Source organism: Anser brachyrhynchus (assembly GCF_964034855.1).
Source record: "Anser brachyrhynchus genome assembly, chromosome: 16".
Classification (NCBI taxonomy): domain Eukaryota; kingdom Metazoa; phylum Chordata; class Aves; order Anseriformes; family Anatidae; genus Anser; species Anser brachyrhynchus.
Genome location: NC_137734.1, coordinates 15,220,950 through 15,244,792, shown reverse-complemented (window position 1 = coordinate 15,244,792; position 23,843 = coordinate 15,220,950). Strand labels below are relative to the sequence as shown.

The window sequence follows — 23,843 nt, the reverse complement described above, 5'->3', positions numbered from 1 at the left end:
GTTCCTCTTCAAAAGCATCATCCATGACCTGCAACAATAGATGTGCGAAGATAACATCAAAATTCTAGGTTTTGTTCAGAAGATACAAAAGAAAAGGACCTCTTTTGGAACAAAAAAAGGCTCTGCATTGAAGTTCTCTGTAGTGGATGCTGACCTTTGGGAAGTCATTAGTTCTGGAGGTGAAGTTTCCTGCATCACGAGCCTCCTTTCTTCATCTACCTTTGGATCTACCAAAAATGATGCTTCCATGTGAGGAAAAAATCCTCTATTAGCAGTGCTATCAGATCCATGTTCGATAAGTGACAAGCATAATGCCTAATGAAATTAAAATACGACCTGCTGGATGGAGAATTCGCATCTGGAGTCTCACCTTGTGGGGCTGTTCAGACAGTTCTGAGCTGCAGCCCGTGGAGAGGGGACCACGCAGGAGCAGGTGACCTGGCAGGAGCTGCTGCCGGTGGGCAACCCGTATCTGAAGCAGTTCTTGAAGCACTGCTGCTTGTGGGAAGCCCAGGTAGGATTAGTTTGGGAAGGACAGCGTCCCGTGGGGGGGACCCCACGTTGGAGCGGCGACAGAGTGACTGAGAAGGAGTGGCAGAGACGAGGTGCTGTAGACTGACTGTAACCCCCCTTCCCCTGTTCCCCTGCACTGCTCAGGGGGAGGAGGTGGAAGAGGATGGATGGGGGGGGAAGGCGTCTCTGGTTTCTTTCCTTTGTTCTTCACTTCTCTAGCTTGTTAGTAATAGGCAATAAATCTTGCTGTCTCCCTACACTGAGTCTCTCTTGCCCATCACAGTAATTGTTGAATGATATCCCCATCCTCATCTCAACCCTTGAGCCCTTTGCATCATATTTTCTCCCCCCTCCCATTTGAGGAGGGAGAGTGAGAGAGTGGCTGTGGTGTAACTTGGCTACCCACCCGAGTAAAACCGCAAGTATTCACAGTGCTTTTTCCATGATGTTCTTTTTACTTATCTTGCTGTTTAAGGGTTTTACAGTTATAAGACTTTTTTAAAAAACAAACAAAAACACTTTAGCATGGCCATGTATTCTTGCTTAGACATCTGGCTGACGAGTCTCAGCTACTCCTAATGTACAGCAGAAGTCACTTAGACTGTACGCTTGCTATTTTGGAGCCAAGAACTTGGGCAAAGCTGCTGGGAAGATAGTCCATATACAAACACTGACTCTTGGATTTTGTTGGTCAAAGCTTACCTCGTATGAGATGCTTTAGTTGGACTCTTGGATATGAAAGATGTGAAAGCTGAATTTATACTAGTTGTTTTCTTATCTGATTATTTTCTTGGGCTATGTGGCATCATGCAGGTTTAGGAAAATATTTACCTAGCTGTGCTTTTGTTATATGTGGGGTTTAATACATTTGATTTATGAAGAAGGTAACCCCCAGACATAAAGATTAATTGCTTGTGAATCAGTGCTTCTATTATGCATGAAGCAGGAACCGGAGAACAACTGCGGAGTTCTTGAAGAGGCAGTAGGAGAAGAGAAAATTTCTGAGATCTACAGTTTTACAAGCAGATCTCTGTAGAACAATGCAAAGAAGTGCATCTGCCAGATACTGTTGAAAAAAAGATCTTCAGAAGTTCACTCAGGCCATCATACTGCCTCAGCTTCTGAGGCCTTCCTGTTCAGTCTGTTATGCCTTTACTTGCCAGGGTTTTTAATGTTTCTCCCGATCTGTCCTGTAAATCTGATACTGCTTGTTTGTCAAATGTGAAGATGGATGAGTTTTTTTCCTTTTCTCAGGAGTCATGCATTATTTGAAAACTTACTCTGTATCTTCTCAGGTTTTTTTCACTGGGTTTGAGCAAGTATGTAATAAGAAAACATTTTTTGGTGTTTGCTTAAAAGTCATGGTCTTGATTGCTAAGCATTGGTTAGTTGGTCTGCATGTTAGCATTCTGAAGATGAGGCTCCCTGTGGTTAGTCATGCTGCGTATGAATTGAAATGGACAACACGGTGTGAAGGTATAGGGGTAATTTCTTCTGATAAACCTCTAAAACCAGTGTCGATGTTTCCAGCTGCAGCTTTTGGCAGTACATATTGTAGACATTGGAGAACCTGAATAGGTGCTCCCAGCAGCCATTCATTGAATTTGAGTAGGAACTGCTGTAGTATTTTACTGAAGGCAGTTTTCAGCAGCTATTCTCATCCACCATACTACCTAGTATGTGCCTGTTTTTTTCTTTGTATTTTCTCATAACAAATAGCTTATAAACTGATTTTCCCCCCCCCCTCCCCCACCCCCCAGTGGTACACAGAGCCATGTTTTCATTCCCTTAAGTGGGTCAGCATGGTTTTGGATCTTAGCCTATGACTTCCACCTGTTCCGGTGTCATGGCATGTTTAGAATGGGCATCCTCCTTGTTGTGGGTGCTGAGCCTAACTGTCAGCATTGCTGCTCCCCTGGGTAGCAAGAAGACCTGGCTGGCTACATGGATTTAGTAAAAGACCACTTAATGTCTTCAGACCGCTGTATCTTTCAGGGTGTCTTCACATCAATTTATAGCCTCAGCAGAAAGAATCAATTCTGTGCAGATGAAAAGGCTGAAACCCCCTAGCATTTGGTCTGTGCAGTAGTGCCCCTGCCGTGCAGTCGATACACAGGAAGAATGGTAACAGGTGGTGTTCTTTGCCTTGGATCTACAAGGAGATCAAGTTCAGGGAGAACATGATAGGAGGAATCTTACTACTTGCGTCACAGTTTGTTACTCTCTGCCACGATAACTAGCAAGAGGACTGCCTCAGTGTGGAGGGAATGGTCAGATGACTCTCTGTTGTAATAGCCTCTCAGAAGCCTGGTGAACTAAAATTAAAATCAGCCAAGAGATTGAATTCCTTTTGTGGTGGCATAACTATATAAGGTTTACTGGCTTAAATGGTTCTGTGCTTTGATGTCCATTAAAAACTTTACTTAAAGGAAGCTTAATTTATATATATGTAATGCTTTGTAGCAGTTGTAGCTGAGTCAAAGACTAGTGAATTTCCAATAATCTTTCCCTTGGTGGTATCTGCAAGCAGCTACTTGGGTTTCCACTTGCATCTTAAATCTCATGAAGCTTTCAGTTTTAAGATGTTATACCTGAGCGAGTGGTTTTGCCAGCACTACTTTGCTCGAAATTGAGGCTGAGTTCCAGGCAATAAAGGCACTGCTTTGCTGTCATCAGTGGAATATGCATGTGGACAAATGTATAAATAAGATTACAGCAATAACTGTAGTTCAGAGTACTCTGCATACATAAATGCTGTCTGGCTCTGGCTTCAGTTCTTTCTTGGAATCCTGCATATCGTGAGTTTTTTTGCGATGCGTATGAACCTGAGCAGGGAGCATATTGTATGCATGGTGGTTTAGAGTGTTATGCGTAGCTTATGCATGCTATGGGCAGTGCTAATGGAAAATATTTACAAGTTCAACTGGAAGGGTGGGTGAATGCTGTTAATGTATTGCGAGTACAAGCAGGAAATCTTGAATTCAGTTACTCTGGTAAGTAATGTCTGTCTTTGCTTTTGCCGTAGTTCTGGTCCAAAATTCAACAGTGCCATCAGAGGGAAGATTGGTCTGCCTCACAGCATCAAATTAAGGTTTCTGAGTTTTCTCTATTTTTTTACTGCATCATTAATACTTTTCTTTATAGTAAGACCAGTATATTTGAAGCTTTTTGGTAATCTTGTTGTTAATTTCTTTACAGCAGACGACGATCCAGAAGCAAAAGTCCTTTCAGAAAAGACAAGAGCCCTGTTAGGTAGTTATTTTTGCATGTTTACTGTCTTTACTCACCCTTAAGTGAAGCTGGAAAAGTAATGGTGAAATAATGCATGACCACTCACTGTCTGACATACAGTCATAAGTAATGCTGGAATTACTCATTCAGAAAGCCCGTGAAAGGAAAGCATTAAAAATAGGTTGTTTTCTCCCTGTGTTATAAACTGCTGCTTCCCCTCCAATTATCAGTGTACAATTGTAAATAATGTCAATTTGCAAAACCTGTCTTGCTTTGCTTGTCATATTCCTGTATTTCCAAGCTTTTACGAGTAAATTCTAGTTAACGTTACATAGCTTTTCTGTTAAATCTTACTAATACTAAATACAGAATTAAAAAGTACTGTGAAAATGCTTTTTTTCTAATCACTGTTGATGTTATTTGTAGAGAAGCCAGGTAACTTTGAAATCCAGAAAGTGCTTATTCCTTCTTAAGCTTTTCAATTAAGGGGCTTTGATTTAGATAGCTGCTAGTAAGATTATTTGCTAAATTAATACAGTTAAATTTAATCAATCTTGCACGTTTTTTTCACTTACTAGTAAAGTCTGACTGAGATAATTTAAAATTTTCTTGTGTATTCTCAGTGTTTTTTTTAATGTAGACACATAAGTATAAAGAATTACACTACTAAAAACTCAATCCAGGATCTGGCACATTAATTCTATCCTGTACTTAAGTGCAGGTCTTTTTTTTTTTTAGTGTTGAATCTTCAACAGTTTAAAAGTGATGCATCTGACTGATTTCAGCTGATGTTCGGTATTAAAATAGAACACTGATCTCTTCTAGTGTCTGGGCTGACAGTAATTATTCACTATTCATGCTTTTTTCTGGGTTAACAAGCAAAAACTATAAAAAGGTGAGGTCTGGGGGTTCTGTTTGTATAGATGTCAGTGTTCATGCTCTGACTGAAGTGACTGGCTGTATATAACGCTACAGTTTACAAAGCCAGTAAAAAAGAAAAAATACTGCTTGTCTGAAGGTTTAGATGGCTAGTCTGTGATAATTAATCCTGTTTTCTTTGTTTTCCTGTCCTTTCATCTCATCTTTTTGACTGCATACTCCTTAGTGGTACTCTTACCTGTTCAGGAGAGTAGCAAAATGGCAGTCTCTGCTTAGGTGGGGCTTCTGAATTTAAAATACAATTTTCCAGTCACACTTAATGCTTACAGTCATGCTTTTCCAGTCATGCTTAATGTTTACACAATGTTTAGTCATATTAAAGAAATGTTATATTAGTATCAGGTTTTCAGTTCTTGTCCTTTTTTAATATCGCAGGTGGTTTTTTACCACCAGACTTCAAAATACTGATATTCCTGGATGGCTAAAAGTTTAAATGAGTTACCTTAGGTTATTTTTTAATGTACCTTTCTTCTTTTCAGAGAACCTATTGATAATCTTACCCCTGAAGAGAGGGATGCTCGAACAGTATTCTGCATGCAACTAGCTGCAAGAATTCGACCAAGAGATTTGGAAGAATTTTTCTCTACAGTAGGGAAGGTAATTATAGAGAAGTTAAAGTGATTCTGAATACTTCCTGAAGTTATCCTAGTTCAGGATTGATATTCTGCAGAATGGTAAGCGAGTGGCTTTCTGGAGATTCCTGTACAGGAAAGTAACTTATCAGGAGTTAATGATTCATCATGTTATGTGATGCAAAATACCAGGGATGCAATTCTGATTCAAACAACTTCATTTTTTCAGAACATCCGGTCTTTTGCAGATGGGCCTGTCAGTTGCAGTATAATTTTAATTTTAGTCTAACTTCTAATTTTGAAAAGTAGTATTTATTCCATCAGCTGTAAGGTTCTGGTATAAAGCATTACAGTGCTGCAGGTGTTCTATCGACACTTTTCCTGTGGCATACTACATTCAACTCTGAATCATAGCTTTTAATGCTAGCTTTCTGGGCTGTGTTTGTTAGGGTAGTTTGCTGTTCTAGATTTGCAGCATGATTACAAAGCTGTTGTCTTGGCAAGTAATTGTTTATTAATATCTCTCTGGGAGTTGGACTGTATTAGCTCTTCTCCTAGTGTAGCTCTATCTATAACATCATGTCTGTACTTGTCTTTTAGGTTCGTGATGTGCGAATGATTTCTGATAGAAATTCCAGGCGTTCAAAGGGAATCGCTTATGTAGAATTTGTTGATGTTAGTTCAGTACCTCTGGCAATAGGACTGACTGGACAGAGAGTCTTGGGTGTACCAATTATAGTACAAGCATCACAGGTAAGGACTTGATAAACCTAACTTTTTAATAGTGTTGAGTGGTCACTCTGTTATCTTGCTAGTGAAGTTAATGTTTGAAAATTTGATTATCATTGAACACTTGGAAAACTGTAACAAGAATGGTTAAATAATTTATTTATAAATGGACTTTGGGTTCCAGTAACTGACAGGCAAATTAAAGCAACTCAAACTGATAAAAGATGCATTTTGAAAATAATGATGCTAAGAAAATAGTAATAACAAAATAGTGATAGTGTTACAAAATCATAGTATATAGTATGTGTATGTGTATAAAAAAGCGAAGTGACAATTTACTAGGCACAAGCCAGAATTTTGCATGAAGTTGTCCAATTTGAAGACTTGTATTTTAAATCAGTCAGGTGAACAGTATGCAGATAATTGAAATTATTATTATTTTACATATTTTTCTTATTTTTTTCCATAGGCAGAGAAAAACAGAGCAGCAGCAATGGCAAATAATTTGCAGAAGGGCAGTGCTGGTCCTATGAGGCTCTACGTAGGATCGTTACACTTCAACATAACTGAAGATATGCTTCGAGGAATTTTTGAGCCATTTGGCAGGGTAAATTTTGACTTGGCACTGTGGTGGTGTTTATCTGAAAAACCTACATTAGTTGTAGAGCGCTCAAATGTCTTCTGGAAATAATTAACAACTGCAAAATATTAGCTTCACATTCTCAACTATTCTGTACTTATATGTCCACAAGTCTTTCGATACTGAGTGAGTATTTGAGAGCAAATGAGAACCACGATATGTGAGGTGGTCCAGTGATTTTTTGACCTGAAGGCCTTATATGATGGAAAGCTGAGAATTCAATGAGTACCTAAAATTACTTAGAATCAAGTCTTGTTCGTCGTAATTTTGTAGTAGTTTAATCAGTTTCTGAAGGTTTCTGTCTTAATTTTTGACTCACATTGTTAACCTTCGCAGTGTGTCCCTTCCTGCTCTGATGTAGTCCCCTTTCTTTACACTCCTGATCAGTGAGTCCCAGTTTATGGCATGACAATACGTTCTCTCAGAATTATGAAAGTGAGCAGATTGAATCTGAACTTTCAACTGGAGACCTCACAAATACTAGTACAGCACTGTGCTAACTAAGGCATCCTGGGTATATCATTATTAGATAAAGTAAAGGTAATATATGCAATACGCTGCTTAAATATTTTTGTCAATCCCATCCATATTTTTCGTACTCTTTAAGATACTAACAGTGCTTCATAAATATCATAACAGTAATTTTCAGATGCTTTGTTTAGATTGAGTATGTGTATCTCTTTAATTCAGTTGTGCAAAAGCCTAGAAAATTATAGCAGTTCGTTAAATTGTAATTCACATGGCTGTTCTCTTGTTTTTTCTCTCAAGGTCTGCCAGTAGGATTAATGTAGATTAGGAGGTTTACATAAAGAGCTGTGAAGGCTTTATCCTTCTCTTGATTCCACGTACTCTGGTCTTAAGCTCAGTTCTTCCTCTCATTTCTGTTTTGCTGTCTCTTTCCAACACTGTTTTCATGGCTCTAGGATGACTTACTGAATTTAAAACACACAAGTAACTGTAAACTTTTAAGAGTTACCGTGTACCAATAACTATTCAAAACAGGCATGCTTTTCTTAAACCCTCTGGTCAGTTATGCAAACTGCGTTTCTTACTTTGTCAAATGGAGTTCCTCGGCACATGAGGCGTGATTACTATATTGTTTCAGTTGTATTTCATAGAATCATAGTGGCTCGGTTTGAAAGGGACCTTAAAGATCATCTAGCTCCAACCCCCCTGCCATAGGGATGCCACCCATTAGATCAGGTTGCCCAGGACCTCATCTAACCTGGCCTTGAACACCTCCAGGGGTGGGGCATCCACAACTCCACAACCTGTTCCCGTGCCTCACCACCCTCTGAATGAAGAATTTCCTCCTAACCTCTAATCTAAATCTCCCCTCTTTTAGTTCCCCCTTGTCCTGTCATTATCCAATTGAACAGAGTCCTTCATTGTTTTTATAAGCCCCCTTTAAGTATTGAAAAGCCACAATGAGGTCACCCCGGAGCCTTCTCTTCTTCAGGCTAGACAGCCCCAGCTCTTTCAGCCTTTGTTTGTAGGAGAGGTGCTCAGGCCCCTTCATCGTCCTCATGGCCCTCCTCTGGACTGATTCTAACAGATCGATATCCTTGATGTTGTCTGTGCTCATTGCCTGCTAGAACGTCACATAAGACCAATCATCTGCCTGTAGCTGGAGTTCCTTTAAATAATAAGTTGTATATCACCTTTATGTTTGCCTGTTTCAGTTTGTGTGTCAAAGTACATGTCTAGCTGCCTCTACACTGAGTTTGATTAGAGGAATGAATGAGGAACTGATTTAAAATAAGAAAAAGTGGTTTCACATTAATATATGTATATTTGGCAGACTGTCTACAGGTTTTGTTCCAAAATGTTTGATAATAAATAGCCTTATTCTTATTTTTAGATTGAAAGCATTCAGCTGATGATGGATAGTGAAACTGGACGTTCAAAAGGATATGGATTTATTACGGTATGACTAGAATTACCAAACTTTACAGAGAACTTGAATATAACCTTTTCATGTAGCAAGAACAGCTTGGTTAAATCTCACTTAAGTCTCATCTTAGAAATTTCTTGTTGTGTGACATGCAACAGTGGTCTGCCTTTCTTTCTTTTTAACAGTTTTCTATGGGTTTTATGATTGAACAATGCACATATTTAGAATGGAATAGCAGATTTGATGGTCAGTGCCTGTAAAACAATTCCAGTTTTGCAGCTAAGGATGCTAGCAGAAACCAGATTTTTCACAGTGTTGTGAAAATGATCGAATTCAAGTTTTTATGGGGAAATCAAATTCCAGAGTCTAAAACTTTGGGTTGAAAACATCTTTCCTTTCCCCTTTGCACTCAAGATACTTAACTTTCTGAACTTAAGGTGTGTTAACTGACCTGACAGTTTGTGATGAAAGAAATGTCTCTGCCTGGGACCTTTGGCACTTGGAGACAAATAAAGCAGACCTAACTTCATAACTGATATTTGATGCTTTTAATGCTGACATAATACTTATATTTTTAATTCCCAGTGCAGGACATCTGCTAGGAGTAGTCAGTAAATGCATGGCAGTTACAAAATTATGAAAGAAGTGACTGTCCGTGGAAACTGTTGAAAGACAACTGCAGCCATGACTTTTGTTGACAGCAGTATCTAGATATTCTAGCTTCAACAATAATATGTATCTAAATATGAGAAAGTAAATACCCAACCTCATACGTGCTTGGTTAAAACTGAAAATATGGAGCGCGTCTATGGTAGCTTGTAGCTATTGTTATTTTAAATTTGTTTTTCATGTTTACGTAACTGGATCTCAAATGTAACAAAAGTGCTGCTGAGTAGTGCAGGCAATATGACTAAATTTATATTTTTCCAATCTACAGTTCTCAGACTCTGAGTGTGCCAAAAAGGCTTTGGAACAACTCAATGGATTTGAGCTGGCTGGTAGGCCAATGAAAGTTGGGCACGTAACTGAGCGCACTGATGCTTCCAGTGCTAGCTCATTTTTGGACAGTGATGAGTTGGAACGGACTGGAATTGACTTGGGAACAACTGGTCGCCTTCAGCTGATGGCAAGGCTTGCAGAAGGTATGTATAAATAAGGATAAATAAGGAATGCGTGAAAATACAGTTTTGCAGAATTTGGATTAATGCATCCCACCAAATATTCTGTATGTAACAATTTTTAAGCAATAGTAGTTTTTGAAAATAGTAAGATTTCTGATACTTAAGTTACTGCATCCATGACTGCGTAAAAAGTACTTGCTACAAGGTGTGTTCTTGTGTCCTTTTCAGGTACTGGTTTGCAGATTCCCCCAGCTGCACAGCAGGCTCTGCAGATGAGTGGATCATTGGCATTTGGAGCTGTGGCAGGTAAGAAATAATCGCCTATTTATTTTTCTAAAATATTTAATCATAATTTTGAGATGAGGTACCAAAATATATCTTCTGATCTTTTAAGATGGGAACATAGATACCGCAGCATGTTTTACAAATTGCGGAAATTCTCAAATCCATGAGCAAATAAGCAGTATATAACAGCTTTGGGTATGCTTCATTTTGCGTTATTTTTGGCAAATCTATTCTAGTTCATTTAATTCATCCCAAGCCTTCATCTCTTTCTTTACTATTCCCAGTGCTGGTGGGGACACATATGTTCTACTGCAGTGTAAATATTGACAGTTAACACTGTCAGGCTTATAATTGTAAGGGGATTGACCCTCTGCAGAGTCCCTTCTGAAAAAAACACGGCTGTACCAGGGGCAAGACGGTTAGTGGGACTTCATGGAGGAATGTTACAGTAGTTAAGATTAATAGAATCATAGAATGACTCAGGTTGGAAGAGACCTTAAAGACTATCCAGTTCCAACCCCACTGCCATGGGCAGGGATGCCACCCACTAGACCACGTTGCCCAGGGCCTTGGTCCAACCTGGTCTTAAACACCTCCAGGGATGGAGCATCCACAATCTCTCTGGGCCACCTGTTTCAGTGCCTCACCACCATCTGGGTGAAGAATTTCCTCCTAACCTCTAGTCTAAATCTCCCCTCTTAGTTTAATAACATTCCCCCTTGTCCTGTCATTGTCTGTCTGAGCAAAAAGTCGCTCTCCATCTATTTTATAAGCCTGCTTTAAGTATTGAAAAGCTGCAGTGAAGTCTCCCTGGAGCATTGTCTTCAGGCTGAACCGTCGCAGCTCTCACAGCTTTTCATTGTAGGAGAGGTGCAAGACTATATGATGTTTGTCCTAGTGAGGTGGACGCTGTACATCAGGGTATCTTTGTGTTGCTTGGGAGTTTGGCTATAGCTTGTGTGCTCTGCCAGTGGGCGTGTTGGAAGTGTTACTGAGATCTTACTGTAATCTATTTTGAGAGAGTGAGTATGAGGCTAAGGATATAGTTGCTGCTGCTGCTAGTTTATAGCTGGCCTAAATAAAATGTTCAAGAAGGCTTCAGGTAACTTCTATAGGACATTGGGAATTCAGAGCGGATTTTTTTAACTAGTATGACAACAATGGGTGGCAAATTTCATAGCAGTAGAAAAGATTAGGAATGTCACATACCTAGATGCTGGAATGTGCGAGAAATGTCAAGAAATCAACAAAGTATATATACATAGGGTTTTTTTGTCTTCCAGCAGTTTGTGACAGAAGTGATTCAGACTTAAGCTACACCTGAATCATGTTACTGAAGTTCAGGTGCAATTTTGAGAAGAGCGTACACGTGAAATTGTAGATAGCTGTGAAAAAAAACATAAGATGTACCCTGAGAAAGACTTGTGGAAGGAAAAGGAACTGGCTAATTAAAGAAATGTGGATTGAGGAAAAAGCTTATCAGAGAAGGAGATGAAGACGACATGGTGGCAAGAAAGAATAATAACTAGTACAGAAGGAGAGGAAAGGTAAACAGTAAAAGATGATCACCTTTAATGTAGGTGATCGTGTTGTGACAGCCTTACTTGAAAACAAGTGTAGTTGGTGAGAAAGGAGAGAGATGTTTCAAACAATACAAAAAAAACAGCAATCCTTTCCTCTTTCCCATATCTGAAACAAGTTAAAGAAATCCAGCCAATGGGGTGCCAAAAATACACTTAAGACATCTAAACTGCTAGAATAGCACTGAATTAGTATTAGGCAACATAACTGGAGTTATGTGGAGGAGTAAATTACAAGGCTGAAGATAAGTGTTTGAAGAATGTGCATATTTAGCAATTGTAGAAATGAAAGTGGTAGGAGTATCATTGTGTATTCGACTTGTATAGCACAAAAGGAATAATGCAGACATGTACAATTTGAGTAACTTTGGAAAAGGATAAAGCTTTTTGCTACCATAGAGTCATGAGCTATCCCCGAAGTGAGATTTGGTTATGGATTAAAGATCTCTTTACTCTTGTTAGAGAAAATTACTACCAGGAATTATGTCATTATGGGAGACTTTAACTTCCCTGATACAGATTGGAGAAGATTTGCTAGTAATAATGGTGGGGCCCAGATATTCCTGGATGTGATATCCGACAAATTTCTTCATCAAACACTCACTGACTCATGAAGAAGGGATGCTATTTTAAACTCATTTTGGTAAGTAATGAAGATGTTATGGATGAGAATAGAAATGACCATTGACTGAGTGATCATGAGCTGCTCAATCTTAAACGGAAGGATAATCAGGTCTGTAACTAAGGCTTCTGACTTCAAAAGTGATGGTTGAAGAAATAAGAAAATCAAGTCAACTGGTCTAAGAAACTTGGGGTGTAGGAACAGACAATACATAAAAAGTTTCTGCAGTTCCGCACTGCTAATGCTATATCGGATCTGTATTCTGCAGAAAGAAGAAACGGTCCTTTTAGAAATGGGCTCCACACTGAACTGGGTGATAAAGTACTTCAAAAAAAATACGGAATTAGCACAGAGTCTGTGAAGAATAGGAAAAAAGGAAAAGGACTGATAATAAAGAAAACAATGCTATCAGTTCAGGAAATAGATAAAATGAGAATTACCTACCAAGATTGAGATTAAGTTTGACTCTGTGAAAGACATGAAAGCATACATGAAGACTTACCAAATCTTGAAGAGAACAAAAAGGAGGAAGCAGGGCTGAAGTTGAATGAAAAAAATTCTCATGTATGTTACAAACAGTGTTTCAAATGAATTTTGTTCCGTTGGTTTTTAGTGGGGACACTGGTCATAACATTTGGATTTTGAGAAAGGTAAGATAAGAATATGGATTGAAAAAGAAAATAATTCACAAGGTAGAAGGAAATCTGAAAGTAAGAACTGAATGTTCTCAGTTCAGGGTAATAAGAAGACTCCCATCAAATTAGTGAGGGAATAGGTACATGAAATATAAAATCTGGTACTGTCAATAAATACTTTAAGTCCATGATACATAGCTGAAACATCTATTTATAAATCTCCTACTCTTAGAAAAAGGAAGGAGAAAATAATCTGGACAGTTGTGAGTCTTGTTACTTCACTTTGCTCCTTTAAGAATCATACTAAAGACAGGCAAACTGGAAATAAGACTAAAATATAGCATGCTTTCAGAAAAACTGTACGTGAGCACCAACAATCAGTGATTAAAAAATGGACCTGCATAGACATAGCTGTAGTAAAAATTAGTAAATGAACTTCTGATTTATATCATTTGGAAGTTTAATTAGCTTCCAAAAGAAATTACTAAAAAGTAGGTAGTACAGGAAGTGCAAATACGTAGAGGATTGAAGGAAAGAGGGCTTTTTTTTTTTAATAGAAGCTGGGAAGGTCTGAGGATGTTGTTCAAAGTTCAGGTTTTTGACTGGTCCTGTTAAATATAGCATAAAGAACAATGGCAAAACAGTAGGAATGAGGTGAGTGTAAAAATAGAGGTGCTGTTAGTATGGGATGCTTGGGGTGTTACACGTTGTTCACTTGGTGGGGATTGAAACAAATTTCAGTCATATAGCCTGGGACCTTAGTGAAAAATAGCCAAGGAGGTGGGAAATACCAAACCCCCTTAGGTTAGTCGGTGAGTGAGTGTGGCCTGTCAGTGTGCAGTGCCTTTAAAAGGGCAGCTGTGTTGCTAGAATTAGCATACCTGTGTGTCTTGAGATGTCAGGTACAAATTGGTGAATGGTTCTGGTCACAAGTGTTCAAGATGAGCTAAATAAGACTGAAATAGGGTAGTTAAAGATACATAGTTCTGTGGGAGACCTGAGAACTTGAATGTTATTCCCATTGAGAAAATTCCAGCAGGAAAAAGAGTAAAACCCTTAGAGCTGTTGCTATTGCTATTGTTTCCTGTGTAAATTCTGTGTGAAAATCAGAAACCACAAGGCTACAGAGTACTTAAAATGCTTTGTGGAACAAAACATTTTTGTACTTTTGGGAAAAAAGTCTTTATGAGAAAGATTTAGATAGTCTGTAGCAATGGAGGGAGGAGTAGGTGTTCAGGACTGGCATTTTAGCTTCTGTTGTATTGTAAATCATTTCTTAGAAAACTGGAAAATATTTAGCTGGCATTTGTTTGTTTAAAGCTAGCTGCTCTTCAAAATGAAAATGTCACTATTTTAAGACAGTGCTTTGATAGGTATTTGTGTTTCTGCTTTATCTGTACTGAGCATGTACTTCTCAGTCATGCTGAACTCACTGCTCTTTCAGATAACATTTACAGAAGCTACTCAACAAGGTACTTTGAGCTTGATTGATATATCAGCTTGAGTTTCCACGTACTGTTCAAAACTGCATGTAGGTAAAAATTATTCTGAGGGGACGTATTTCTAAATTCTGAGTGGATTTAGAAGAGGAAAGGGCAATTCTTCAGTCATGAGCAAGGAAAAGATTCAGTTGATGAAAGAGATTTGGTGGAAAGGAATGTTTCAGAGGTAGTAGATAATTAACCTATGAAACTTGGTGCCACAAGATACTGATAGCTGATCTGCTGTGCCTGGAACAGACTTGACTCTGAGCCCTAGACAGAATTTAATGAACTAGTTACCTTGTAGATTTGCCATGCTGGGTGCAGGTGGCCAGGAAGACTTGGCTGTAGAGCCCCAGGCTGGCTGACGTTTGGTGGGTTCAGCTGAAACGGTGTGAATGTATGATTGTGTCAGAGTTGCAGAGGGAGAGGTCTTTGTCCTCATCTAAATAGAGTGATTTAATAGATTTTGTTCATTTTTATTTTATTCAAGCACACTTGTTTACCAAAATAAATATAAGCAATAACTAACTTGGAAATTATTTATAGATTTGGACAGATCATGTGGATCCCTGGTTTTCTGTAGAGAACACACCATAGGACAGTCTTCCCCATTACAGGATTTCTTGCTCTGTGCAGTGGAGGATTCCTCCCTGTTAAAAGACAAAGGAGAAAAATGCTAGCTGTAACCAGCCTTCAGAGCTATCTCCTTTCATCTTATATTTTACGAGATGGTTCACAGTATGTGTTCTTATATGGAAGTCATTTGGAAGGCACTTGAAGACATGTCTTTCTCTCAGGGCTTTTGCTGCCTAATATTCCTTTAACTTTCTTCCTGTTGGTCTGCCAGTGTTCTGGAGGGAGGGGCTATAGAGAGGAAAAAAGTACATAGATTAGGTCCTCAGATATTTCCAAGTCAGCTTTTTCAAGGGGCCCATCTACTCACTGCTTTCTAAATGAGCGAATTAAGATGATGATTACCTTTAATCTTCCAACTCCTTATATTTGTGTGAATTCAAAAAAAAAAAAGTGAGGAGGCTTAAATTTTTTTTCTTGGATTCCAAAGTATTCTGTTGCTGACTTAAAGTTGCTAAGTCAAGTACTTGAGTCATATCCTTGAAAATGGCTGAAAAGCCTGCATTTTTCTGTCCCTATTACTTCAAATTGGGACAGCTACATGTTGTTATACAAGTAATTATGTTTACTTGACAAATCAAATGCTCTGAACACTTGAAAGTGTTCTAAAATTGAAAAACACCAAACTAACTTGTGTTGTTAAGACCTTTTATATGAAAAGATAACAAGTGAAATACCTCCTTTTTTCTACTTGAAATAAGATTTGATAACTGCTTTTAGAATGTTACATTTAGTTAACTATGTGCTTAAATGCTTTCCATTAAGATAGCAAACTTCTAATGCCTGTAAGAATGGCTGTATTTCTTTTCTCGTGGGAAAAAAAAAAATCTTAGGAAGAGTTCAAGCACAACACAGACAAGGTAGAAACAATATATTAAACTAAAGGATGTGGTCACCTCTCCCTTTCCTTTTAAGTTATGGTTTCTTTTTGAAATACACTTGCTTACCTATGTGGTCATGAAATATCTCTCAAATAAAGGACATCCTAGCTAAGAAGCTGAACCAAGTGAAACTATTTACACTTAGGAGAGGAACAGTGAGAGCAGGTCTAGGTTCTTGAACAAGCTCCTAACTGCAAAAATACAAGCTAACCAACCTGTCTGATAAAAATAATGCTTGCAAATGTGCTAATTAACTTCTGTATATTTTTCTTCAGATTTGCAAACAAGACTTTCTCAGCAGAATGAAGGTAAACTAAAATTTAATATACCTTGTCGCCATTAGATTTCGTGTTGCAAATGTTGTTTCCAAGTGAAATGCTTCTGGTGTGGAGTCTGTCCACAGCCTGAGATTCTATTGGTGTTTGTAGAAATCATAATATCGACTGAAAGGAATAGAAAGTGTCGTAAACCTTGTTTTTTTTTTCTGTAGCATTTCCTCAGTATTGGACTAATGTACAGCCTGAAAACGTTACATAGAAAATATGTGGGTTGGGGTGTGGCTTTATTAGTTTTCTCCTGCCTTAAAGGCAGAGACTAGAGGGCTTGTTTGAGAATTAGGAGTTTAGGATTATTTTCCCTGGATTAGTCGTGATGTTACTGATTTTGATGCCTGTGTAGGTAGAGAGAAGGTGGCCTTTATTTCAGCTAAATTAACAGAAGCTTACAGCCTATGGGGAGGACAGCCTATTTATATTATATAAACAGCTTATATAATGCAACTTTAAGATTAATAAGATGCACCGTGATGATTGATAACAATAGATGGCAACTAATAGTTTAGTTATTGAGAGTATAGTTCACTTTATTGGTTTAGTTGTCAAATATTACCAGCATGGTGTGTTTTTAAGTAAAGGAGAAAAAATATGTATGCATATACCAGAAGGATAACTTATTGTGCTCAAAATACATCTTGAGAACTCTCAGAAGTGCATGTCACCTCCTGTGAAGTCAGATGGGGAGGTCCCACTCCATCCTGAGCTGCTGTCTGACTTCATTGCTGAGTATGTGCCCCAGTTGAAGTGCTAGCATACAGCTCTGGCAGAGTTTAGATGCATACAAAAATGCATGTATTTGTATTTAAATGTTTAAATTGAAAATCTGCCTAAATCAACACAGAGTGATCTTTTCACTTTTGGGTATCAATTGTAGTTAATCTGTTCTATCTTCCATATTGATCAATTTGAGAATTTTCTACGATAGATGGTGACTAGCTAATGAGTTCTTTGCCTTCAATTTTCAGTTCAGTTAAGAATTGTTGCTATTACTGCTGAATGCTGGGGTTTTAGAGAATAGGTGGAAGATCCACATTTAAATTGGAAAAATGCATAGGGGATTCTTAGATTTGGTATTGTTTTTTTCCCATTAAAACAGTTTTGGCTGCAGCTGCTTCTGTACAACCACTTGCAACACAGTGCTTCCAGCTTTCCAACATGTTTAATCCTCAAACGTAAGTGACTTGTCATTGTTTGTTTGCCTTTTGTTGATGACCCTAATGTGTGAGAAAGTAATTAGAACATTGTGGAGGTGGGTTTCCTGAATTTTTTTTTTGCTTGGTTGGTTGTGAGTTCAGTTTTGCTGTGAGTAATGTTTCCATCTCTGTCCTGTTCCTCTTCCACCCCCTGCAGTGAAGAAGAAGCTGGCTGGGATACGGAAATTAAAGATGATGTGATTGAGGAATGTAACAAACATGGAGGAGTTATCCACATCTATGTAGACAAAAATTCAGCTCAGGTACGCCTGGTTCCAGGAACACACTGAGTAGTTTTTAGGGGTTTTGTTGCTTTGTACTTGATAGAGGGAGCATTACAAATACTTTTTTTTTTCTTAATCTGATTCTGAATTTCTTGAAGGTACTTGCAGTTTTTGCAAGAATGTAGATGGTTTCCTTCTGTTTTGAGTCAGTTTTCTGGTGTTGCAGTCTGCTCTTAGAGATTTCTACAGCTGAAGTTGCTGTGGGGAATGTAAGCAGGAGAATAGCAGTAGCTATTGCTTTTGGCTTTTCCCTTAAGCTGTGTATTTCTGAAAAGCAAGGGACTTCTAATTTCCTCATTTTCCACAAAATGCAGAAAGGGTGCAGTGCTCCAGGATTATTCACGTACGCAATTAAATGTGTGCCTAATCCCATCCTTGGAAACAATTGTCTTCACTAGTGTTGAAGAGGAGTCCTCCATTTTGCTGTGGGCAGTAGGAGTACCTAGACCTAAAACAGGGAAGAGAAGAAAGGGCTGCTGCTGAAGGCTTTATTACAAAGATGCTGGTGGTTAATACCTGTTTGAGTGAGGGACTCTAAAACACTTGCATTTTGAAAAGCCTAATAAATTTTCCTTTTATGTGCACTTCATCTACACAATCCCCAGATCGATTCTCTCTTCTTGTATTTCAGTCCTTAGCATATAAATTGCTGAAGGTCTATAAAGTGGTTTAAACTCTTGAACTCCTCCATATAGAATTCACAGCCCAAACTGAAGTACGGTAGTAGAACACTCATTTTCAAATTCTAAATTCTAACCATTGGGCCTTCAGAGTGTTCTGTCCAGGGTGAGAGGTTGAAAGTTACACTGCTGTCCCTGTCAGTATTGCTTAGATGGGATTGTTCTGCCCTGGTAGTGTGCTTGGCACTCCCAGACCCTCATTAGCATTGAGCTGTCTCTACAGGAGACTCTTGACACCTGTGATCCTTTCATCTGGGTTGCTGAGGTGTTAGATAAGACGTAAGCTGCCATCTAATACATAAAACAGCATGCAATCTTTCATAGCATTTTTAATCTCCATGATGACTATTATGTTTAACCACTAGGCTGATGGAGATAGAAATCCTTCCCATAATGTATTATTCTGTATCTTAGATGCAAAAAAGTGTCCTTTGCAAATATTTAAAAAAAAAAAAAAGGACTTGATATAGATACCATGTCGGTTCTGAGCACGTGGAGCTGCGACTCTGCCTCGCTTCATCTAACTCATGATATGACAGCTGTAATATTTTCTTCTAATACCACCTGCTAGGTTATGTGAAATCCATTTTGTCATTCTAGCACAGAATGGCTCACACGCATGGCTCAGACATAAAATACCCACTAGTATTTGAAAATACTTCGGACACAAATTTTCACTGTGCCATTTTCTGGGTTTAGATTCTTGTTATGTTTTCTCTCATTTTCAGTTTCTCATCCCCAGTCTTTTGGGGCTCCTTTCCAGACAGCCAGACTCCCTAAGCTCTGAGGGCTGTCAGTATTCAGCAGTGAAGTCATAATTGGTGGAGGTGAAAAGACTGCGGTCCAAGCTGAATGCATAATTTTCTCTTGCACTACACCAATCTGTGTGGTGTGTAAGGAAAACTAAAGCTTTATATTGCTGTCTCATTTCAAGGTTTAAACAGCTTGGATGTCTGTGCAGGGGGATGTTGAGAACAGAAGCGTGTGCATTACTCAGTGCTTTAAACATCAGCTTTCTGCTGCCTGGTTGAGGTCTGCTAGAGCCCTTAACCTCAGATTGTCCCCATGAGAAAGGATGCTATCGCAGTGGGAAAACTTAGTGGAGGCTGGAGGAGACTGCTAAAGTGAAGGCCGAATTCGGTTTCTTAATACCTTCTTTTCCTCTAAAATCTGTCAGCTAGAATGCGACCTGGTTGAAGAATTACTGGTAGTATTCTGTTTAAGCAGGTGGCCAGAAGCAGAAGTCCACAGTAATGCGTATGCATTTGTTTTGTTGGTTTCGAATGTGAACGTTGCAGTACTTTGGGTTAGGCTGGTTTATTGCTTAGCTTGCAGATAGACAACTCCAGGTATCTCTGGAAAAGACAAACAATGTGTCTGTCACTCATGTTAGATACCATCTTAGGCTGTTCTTACTGTACCAGTCTTCTTTGAAGTGATGGATGCCCTGTCCAAAGGTACAGGGAGTACTTAATCTTGTTGAAAACCACTGTGTACTAGTTAGACTTAACTAGTACGTCTAGTTAAGCATTTGTCATTAAATGTTAGTTACTCATGGAATTTGATGGCTAGTCTGTAATAAGGTAGCCCAACTCCTTGCAGTCTTCTGTTTCACATGAATCATAGAATATCCCAAGTTGGAAGGGACCCATAAGGATCATTGAGCCCAACTCCTGGCACCACACAGGTCTACCCAAAAATTCAGACCATGTGACTTAAGTGCACAGTCCAAACAGGCTTGGTGCTGTGACTGCATCCCTGGGGAGCCTGTTGCAGTGTGCGACCACCCTCTTGGTGAAGAAATTCTTCCTGATGTCCAGCCTGAACCTCCCCTGCCTCAGCTTGACACCGTTCCCACGGGTCCTATCACTGGTGACTAAAGAGAAGAGATCGGCGTCTGCCCCTCCACTCCCCCTCGTGAGGAAGCTGTAGGCCGTGATGAGGTCTCCCCTCAGCCTCCTTTTCCAGGCTGAACAGACCAAGTGACCTCAGCTGCTCCTCGTACGCCTTCCAATATACAATGAAATTGTACAATTGGTAACCATTAGATTATACTTCAAACAGTACAAGGATGAAGTAAGCAATCCATTGCTTTCTGCTTCCATAGCAAGCTCACAGTGTCTGTTTTGCAGAATCTTAGATTCATGCTTCCTGCTGAAATAACTGTTACAGCGTGATGATGCAGATTTGTAAAAATTCTGTCCAGTACTTCCATATTCTTGTGTTCATTCTATAGTACCAGTGGGTACCAGTAGAAACATGGTGAGGCAGGTTTGCCTCGATAACAACCATTCAAAGGAAGTCTATGAGAATTGACAATGTAGGAAATCTTCAAGTTTCTAATAGACTGTACACTTCTGTATTACAGGGCAATGTGTATGTCAAATGTCCTTCAATTGCTGCTGCCATTGCAGCTGTAAATGCATTGCATGGGAGGTGGTTTGCAGGTGAGTGGATTTCATCTAGAAACATGCGTTTATTCCTTAATTGCAGAAGTGAACAAATACTGATTTTTGTTGTTCTGTTTTTTTTAAATCTTCTGATTAGGTAAAATGATCACAGCAGCTTATGTACCTCTTCCAACATACCATAGCCTTTTCCCAGACTCTATGACTGCAACCCAACTACTGGTTCCTGTTCGACGATGAAGATGGATTTAGTCAGTTTTGTACATAGTTATTTTTTGGAGGAAGATTGAGTTATCTTTTATTTAGATAAAACTAAAGGAAAGGATTTAATGTCATTTTGTGTACACTTCCTGCTACCTTTAAAAATAAAATGAAGTAAGCAGAAATGCAGTGTGTTCATTCTCCCTAACTAGCATTTCCACTGTATACAAAGCTGTTGACTTCTTGTTCTGCCTTGTAATTCTTGTACATTTACTAAGGTGATCTGTAGGAACTGAGAAGTAGCTCATAGAAAACAAATTCTCTGTAAAAGGCAGATGGGACATAATGACATTTTTAATGTTTCACAAGCCTTTCTTTTAATGCAGCAATTACATTTTACATTTCACTAAATGTAGGTGGTCTGCTAAAGGTTAATATCGGAGATAGACTTTATGAAGGGACATATTTAGTGTTGTGTATAAATGGAGAATTCAAAAGGCTACTGAAAGCTGATTCCAGTCAGCCACTCAGCTTGCTTTGTGCTGAATAATTGGTAAGAATAGAAAGATTGAAGGGTTTTATTTCTTGATGGTAACTTTTGATTAATGTATCTGTAAAAGTTTCTTTGTAAATACTGTGTGAGGTGTGTCTAAGTTTCCAAACAAAACGATCTCTGCATTTCCAGATAAGTTTCTGTGTATGCAGTGTAGCACAGTTGAAGGATTTCAGCAGAGTCTGAAAATCGGCAGGAAATACAGAAACATGTTTTGTTCTGGTTGCATATAATCTTTGCTCTTTTTAAGCTCTGTGAGCTCTGAAATATATTTTTGGGTTACTTCAGTGTGTTTGACAGGACAGCTTGATATTTCTATCAAACAAAGACTTTCATATTGCAACAATCTTTGTAAGAACCACTCAAATAAAATTCTCTTAAAAAGGCCTTTATGAAGTTTTATTTCGCTCCTCTCCTAATATGATATAAGCAGGATGTTTGAGCGCCTATCACCTGCCTCCATTCTGAACAGCCCCCTGCATCTACCCTTTCAAAACTGGAACTCTTTATCTCCAGGAGAAAATGCAGGTGTTTTTTCCTGCTGTTCTGAACCCATTGTGTGCTGCAGCTGTGGGTGAGGGCCTGTGGGTTACTCACTAGCCTGGCAGCGGACAACCCTTCCACTTTCGCAGGCTACCTGTAGACCAGTTCCGGAGGTTAATTCCTCCCCCCCATCTTTCACAAATAGCTGCAAATCACGCAGACTTAGAAATCTGATCACCAACCCTGGAGAACCTGGGACAATTGTATTGCCGCCTTGGTATCTCTTTTCCATTTCTGTGACATCTTTCAATCACTGGCTAATAGCAGCTGTGTTTGAGAAAGGGGCAGGGAGTATCTTCCTCTCTGGGAGAAAATGGGCCAAACAGAGAATGCTGCCTGTGCTTTGAGGCAGAGTACGGTGGTGACCTGGGCTCCAGCTACTTGGGTTGCCATTCAGGGTACGGGTAGGGGTGGCTTTGGTTGAGCTGCAGCAGGTAAGTGATGGCCTTCAGAAATCCAGGATGGAGGGCTGGGGCCATGGAAGTGGGACTGGAGGAAGATGAACTGGAGCGAATAGAAAGGAAATGGTGGGGAGGAGGCCAGAGGCTGGCCCAGAAGTACATGACAGCTGAAGAAATCTAAGCAAAGCTTAACTCTCTGTTTTGCTTGACTTTATTTTTTCAGTTGCCAGTATGAATCCACCACTGCTAGTTGGGGTAAAACTTCAGCTGTTCCAGAGCATCTGTATTGCTCAACCTGTTTGCACAAATTGCCCTCACAGAGGTTATTAAGCCATATGACAGCATGCAAAGAACAGGCTTTTACTGGCAAATCTCAATTTCTCCTTCAAAAGTGGAGAAATGGCACTTGGACTACCTAAAGCCTTTATAGGCGCTGGTTCAAGTTCTGCTCCAATGAAGCTAACCTGTCCTTTTCTATCACTTAGTAGAAATACAAGAGGAGCAAAAGAAGGCTTGTTTCAAAAGCCAAGTAACCGGGGATTGCAACACTAAGGTAAACATTTCATAGTCCAGCTGTACACAACACCATAGTAGCTAGTGAATGGTAGGGAGCAACCCCCTTCTTTCCTTGTGAAGCTTTGAGCAAGCACCTTATAAAGCCCATTAAGGAAATAAACGCCCGTTAAGGAAGACTGGAGGAGACTACGTGTGGAGCATGGTTGGCTGTCAGCACAGCTTGCTTTCACAGGTGAGGCACCTTCCCTTTCTCAGGGAATGGAAAGTCACCTATGAGCTGGGTACAGGAGGCAGCAACAACTCACGTTTGTGCCCCACAGCCCATACTGGGGGGTGAGAGCTGTGGAAGAGGCAGTGTAGTCCAGGTGTGCTGTTCTGTGCTGACAACTTGCAGCCAGTACAGCTAGTCCTGAGGGGACAGCTTTGCAAAGATGTTGCTCAAGGTCTGACAGATTGGGTATCTCCCAGGGCTTGTGTCAAAGTCAGCTGTGTGACTTTCACAAAGTACCTTCAGTTGTCAGGTGACGGGAGCTTTTTTCCCATTTGTACCGGTTCGTGATTTCCAGATCCAGTAGCAGGACTGTACCTGCAGCTGTTCCATGCTGTGCCTTGGCTTCTTCCAGCAATTCTGTGGCTTCAGGCTGGAAGGAGGAAGCTGAGCTACAGCAGTTTGCCCTCAGCAAGCTGCAGAAGGACTTGCTCAATACCCCTGCCAGGGGCTGGGTTTCATTGCTCTCTGTAAGGGAATTTGCCTCAGGACTAGGCTTGAGATGATCATGTTACCTGGAACTCGGGGAAACTCGGGAATAGGGTCAACTCCAACTACTTAGGCAATAGGAGAAAAATTTGACAGTTGCTCTGAATTAACCACAGAATAACTCTCCTAGACTGGGGAAGGCGTAAATGAAATGGATCGGCGGCACATGCAAGCTGCCCAAGCAGCAATTCTCATTGCCATGGACAATTGTCA

The 23,843-nt window shown here is 39.5% G+C and overlaps 1 protein-coding gene across 16 annotated transcripts in view; it reads left to right on the top strand.

Moving 5' to 3' along the window:
- RBM39 (RNA binding motif protein 39) overlaps positions 1-21,800 on the top strand; it is a 32,997-nt gene extending 11,197 nt beyond the window's left edge. For 6 of the 16 annotated variants that reach the window (XM_080558431.1, XM_080558423.1, XM_080558432.1 and 3 more), the window contains 13 exons: positions 3,539-3,604; positions 3,712-3,765; positions 5,163-5,280; positions 5,856-6,008; positions 6,454-6,591; positions 8,486-8,551; positions 9,456-9,660; positions 9,868-9,945; positions 16,035-16,067; positions 17,191-17,266; positions 17,445-17,550; positions 20,620-20,698; positions 20,799-21,800. In XM_080558431.1, the coding sequence (XP_080414557.1) occupies positions 3,539-3,604; positions 3,712-3,765; positions 5,163-5,280; positions 5,856-6,008; positions 6,454-6,591; positions 8,486-8,551; positions 9,456-9,660; positions 9,868-9,945; positions 16,035-16,067; positions 17,191-17,266; positions 17,445-17,550; positions 20,620-20,698; positions 20,799-20,899 (1,273 nt within the window). In that variant the 3' untranslated portion in view covers positions 20,900-21,800. Of the gene's footprint in view, positions 1-3,538; positions 3,605-3,711; positions 3,766-5,162; positions 5,281-5,855; positions 6,009-6,453; positions 6,592-8,485; positions 8,552-9,455; positions 9,661-9,867; positions 9,946-11,966; positions 12,148-16,034; positions 16,068-17,190; positions 17,267-17,444; positions 17,551-20,619; positions 20,699-20,798 lie in introns of all 16 variants that reach the window. The other 10 variants (XM_080558427.1, XM_080558434.1, XM_080558430.1 and 7 more) reach the window with 5 other exon arrangements.
- Positions 21,801-23,843: the final 2,043 nt, after the last annotated feature.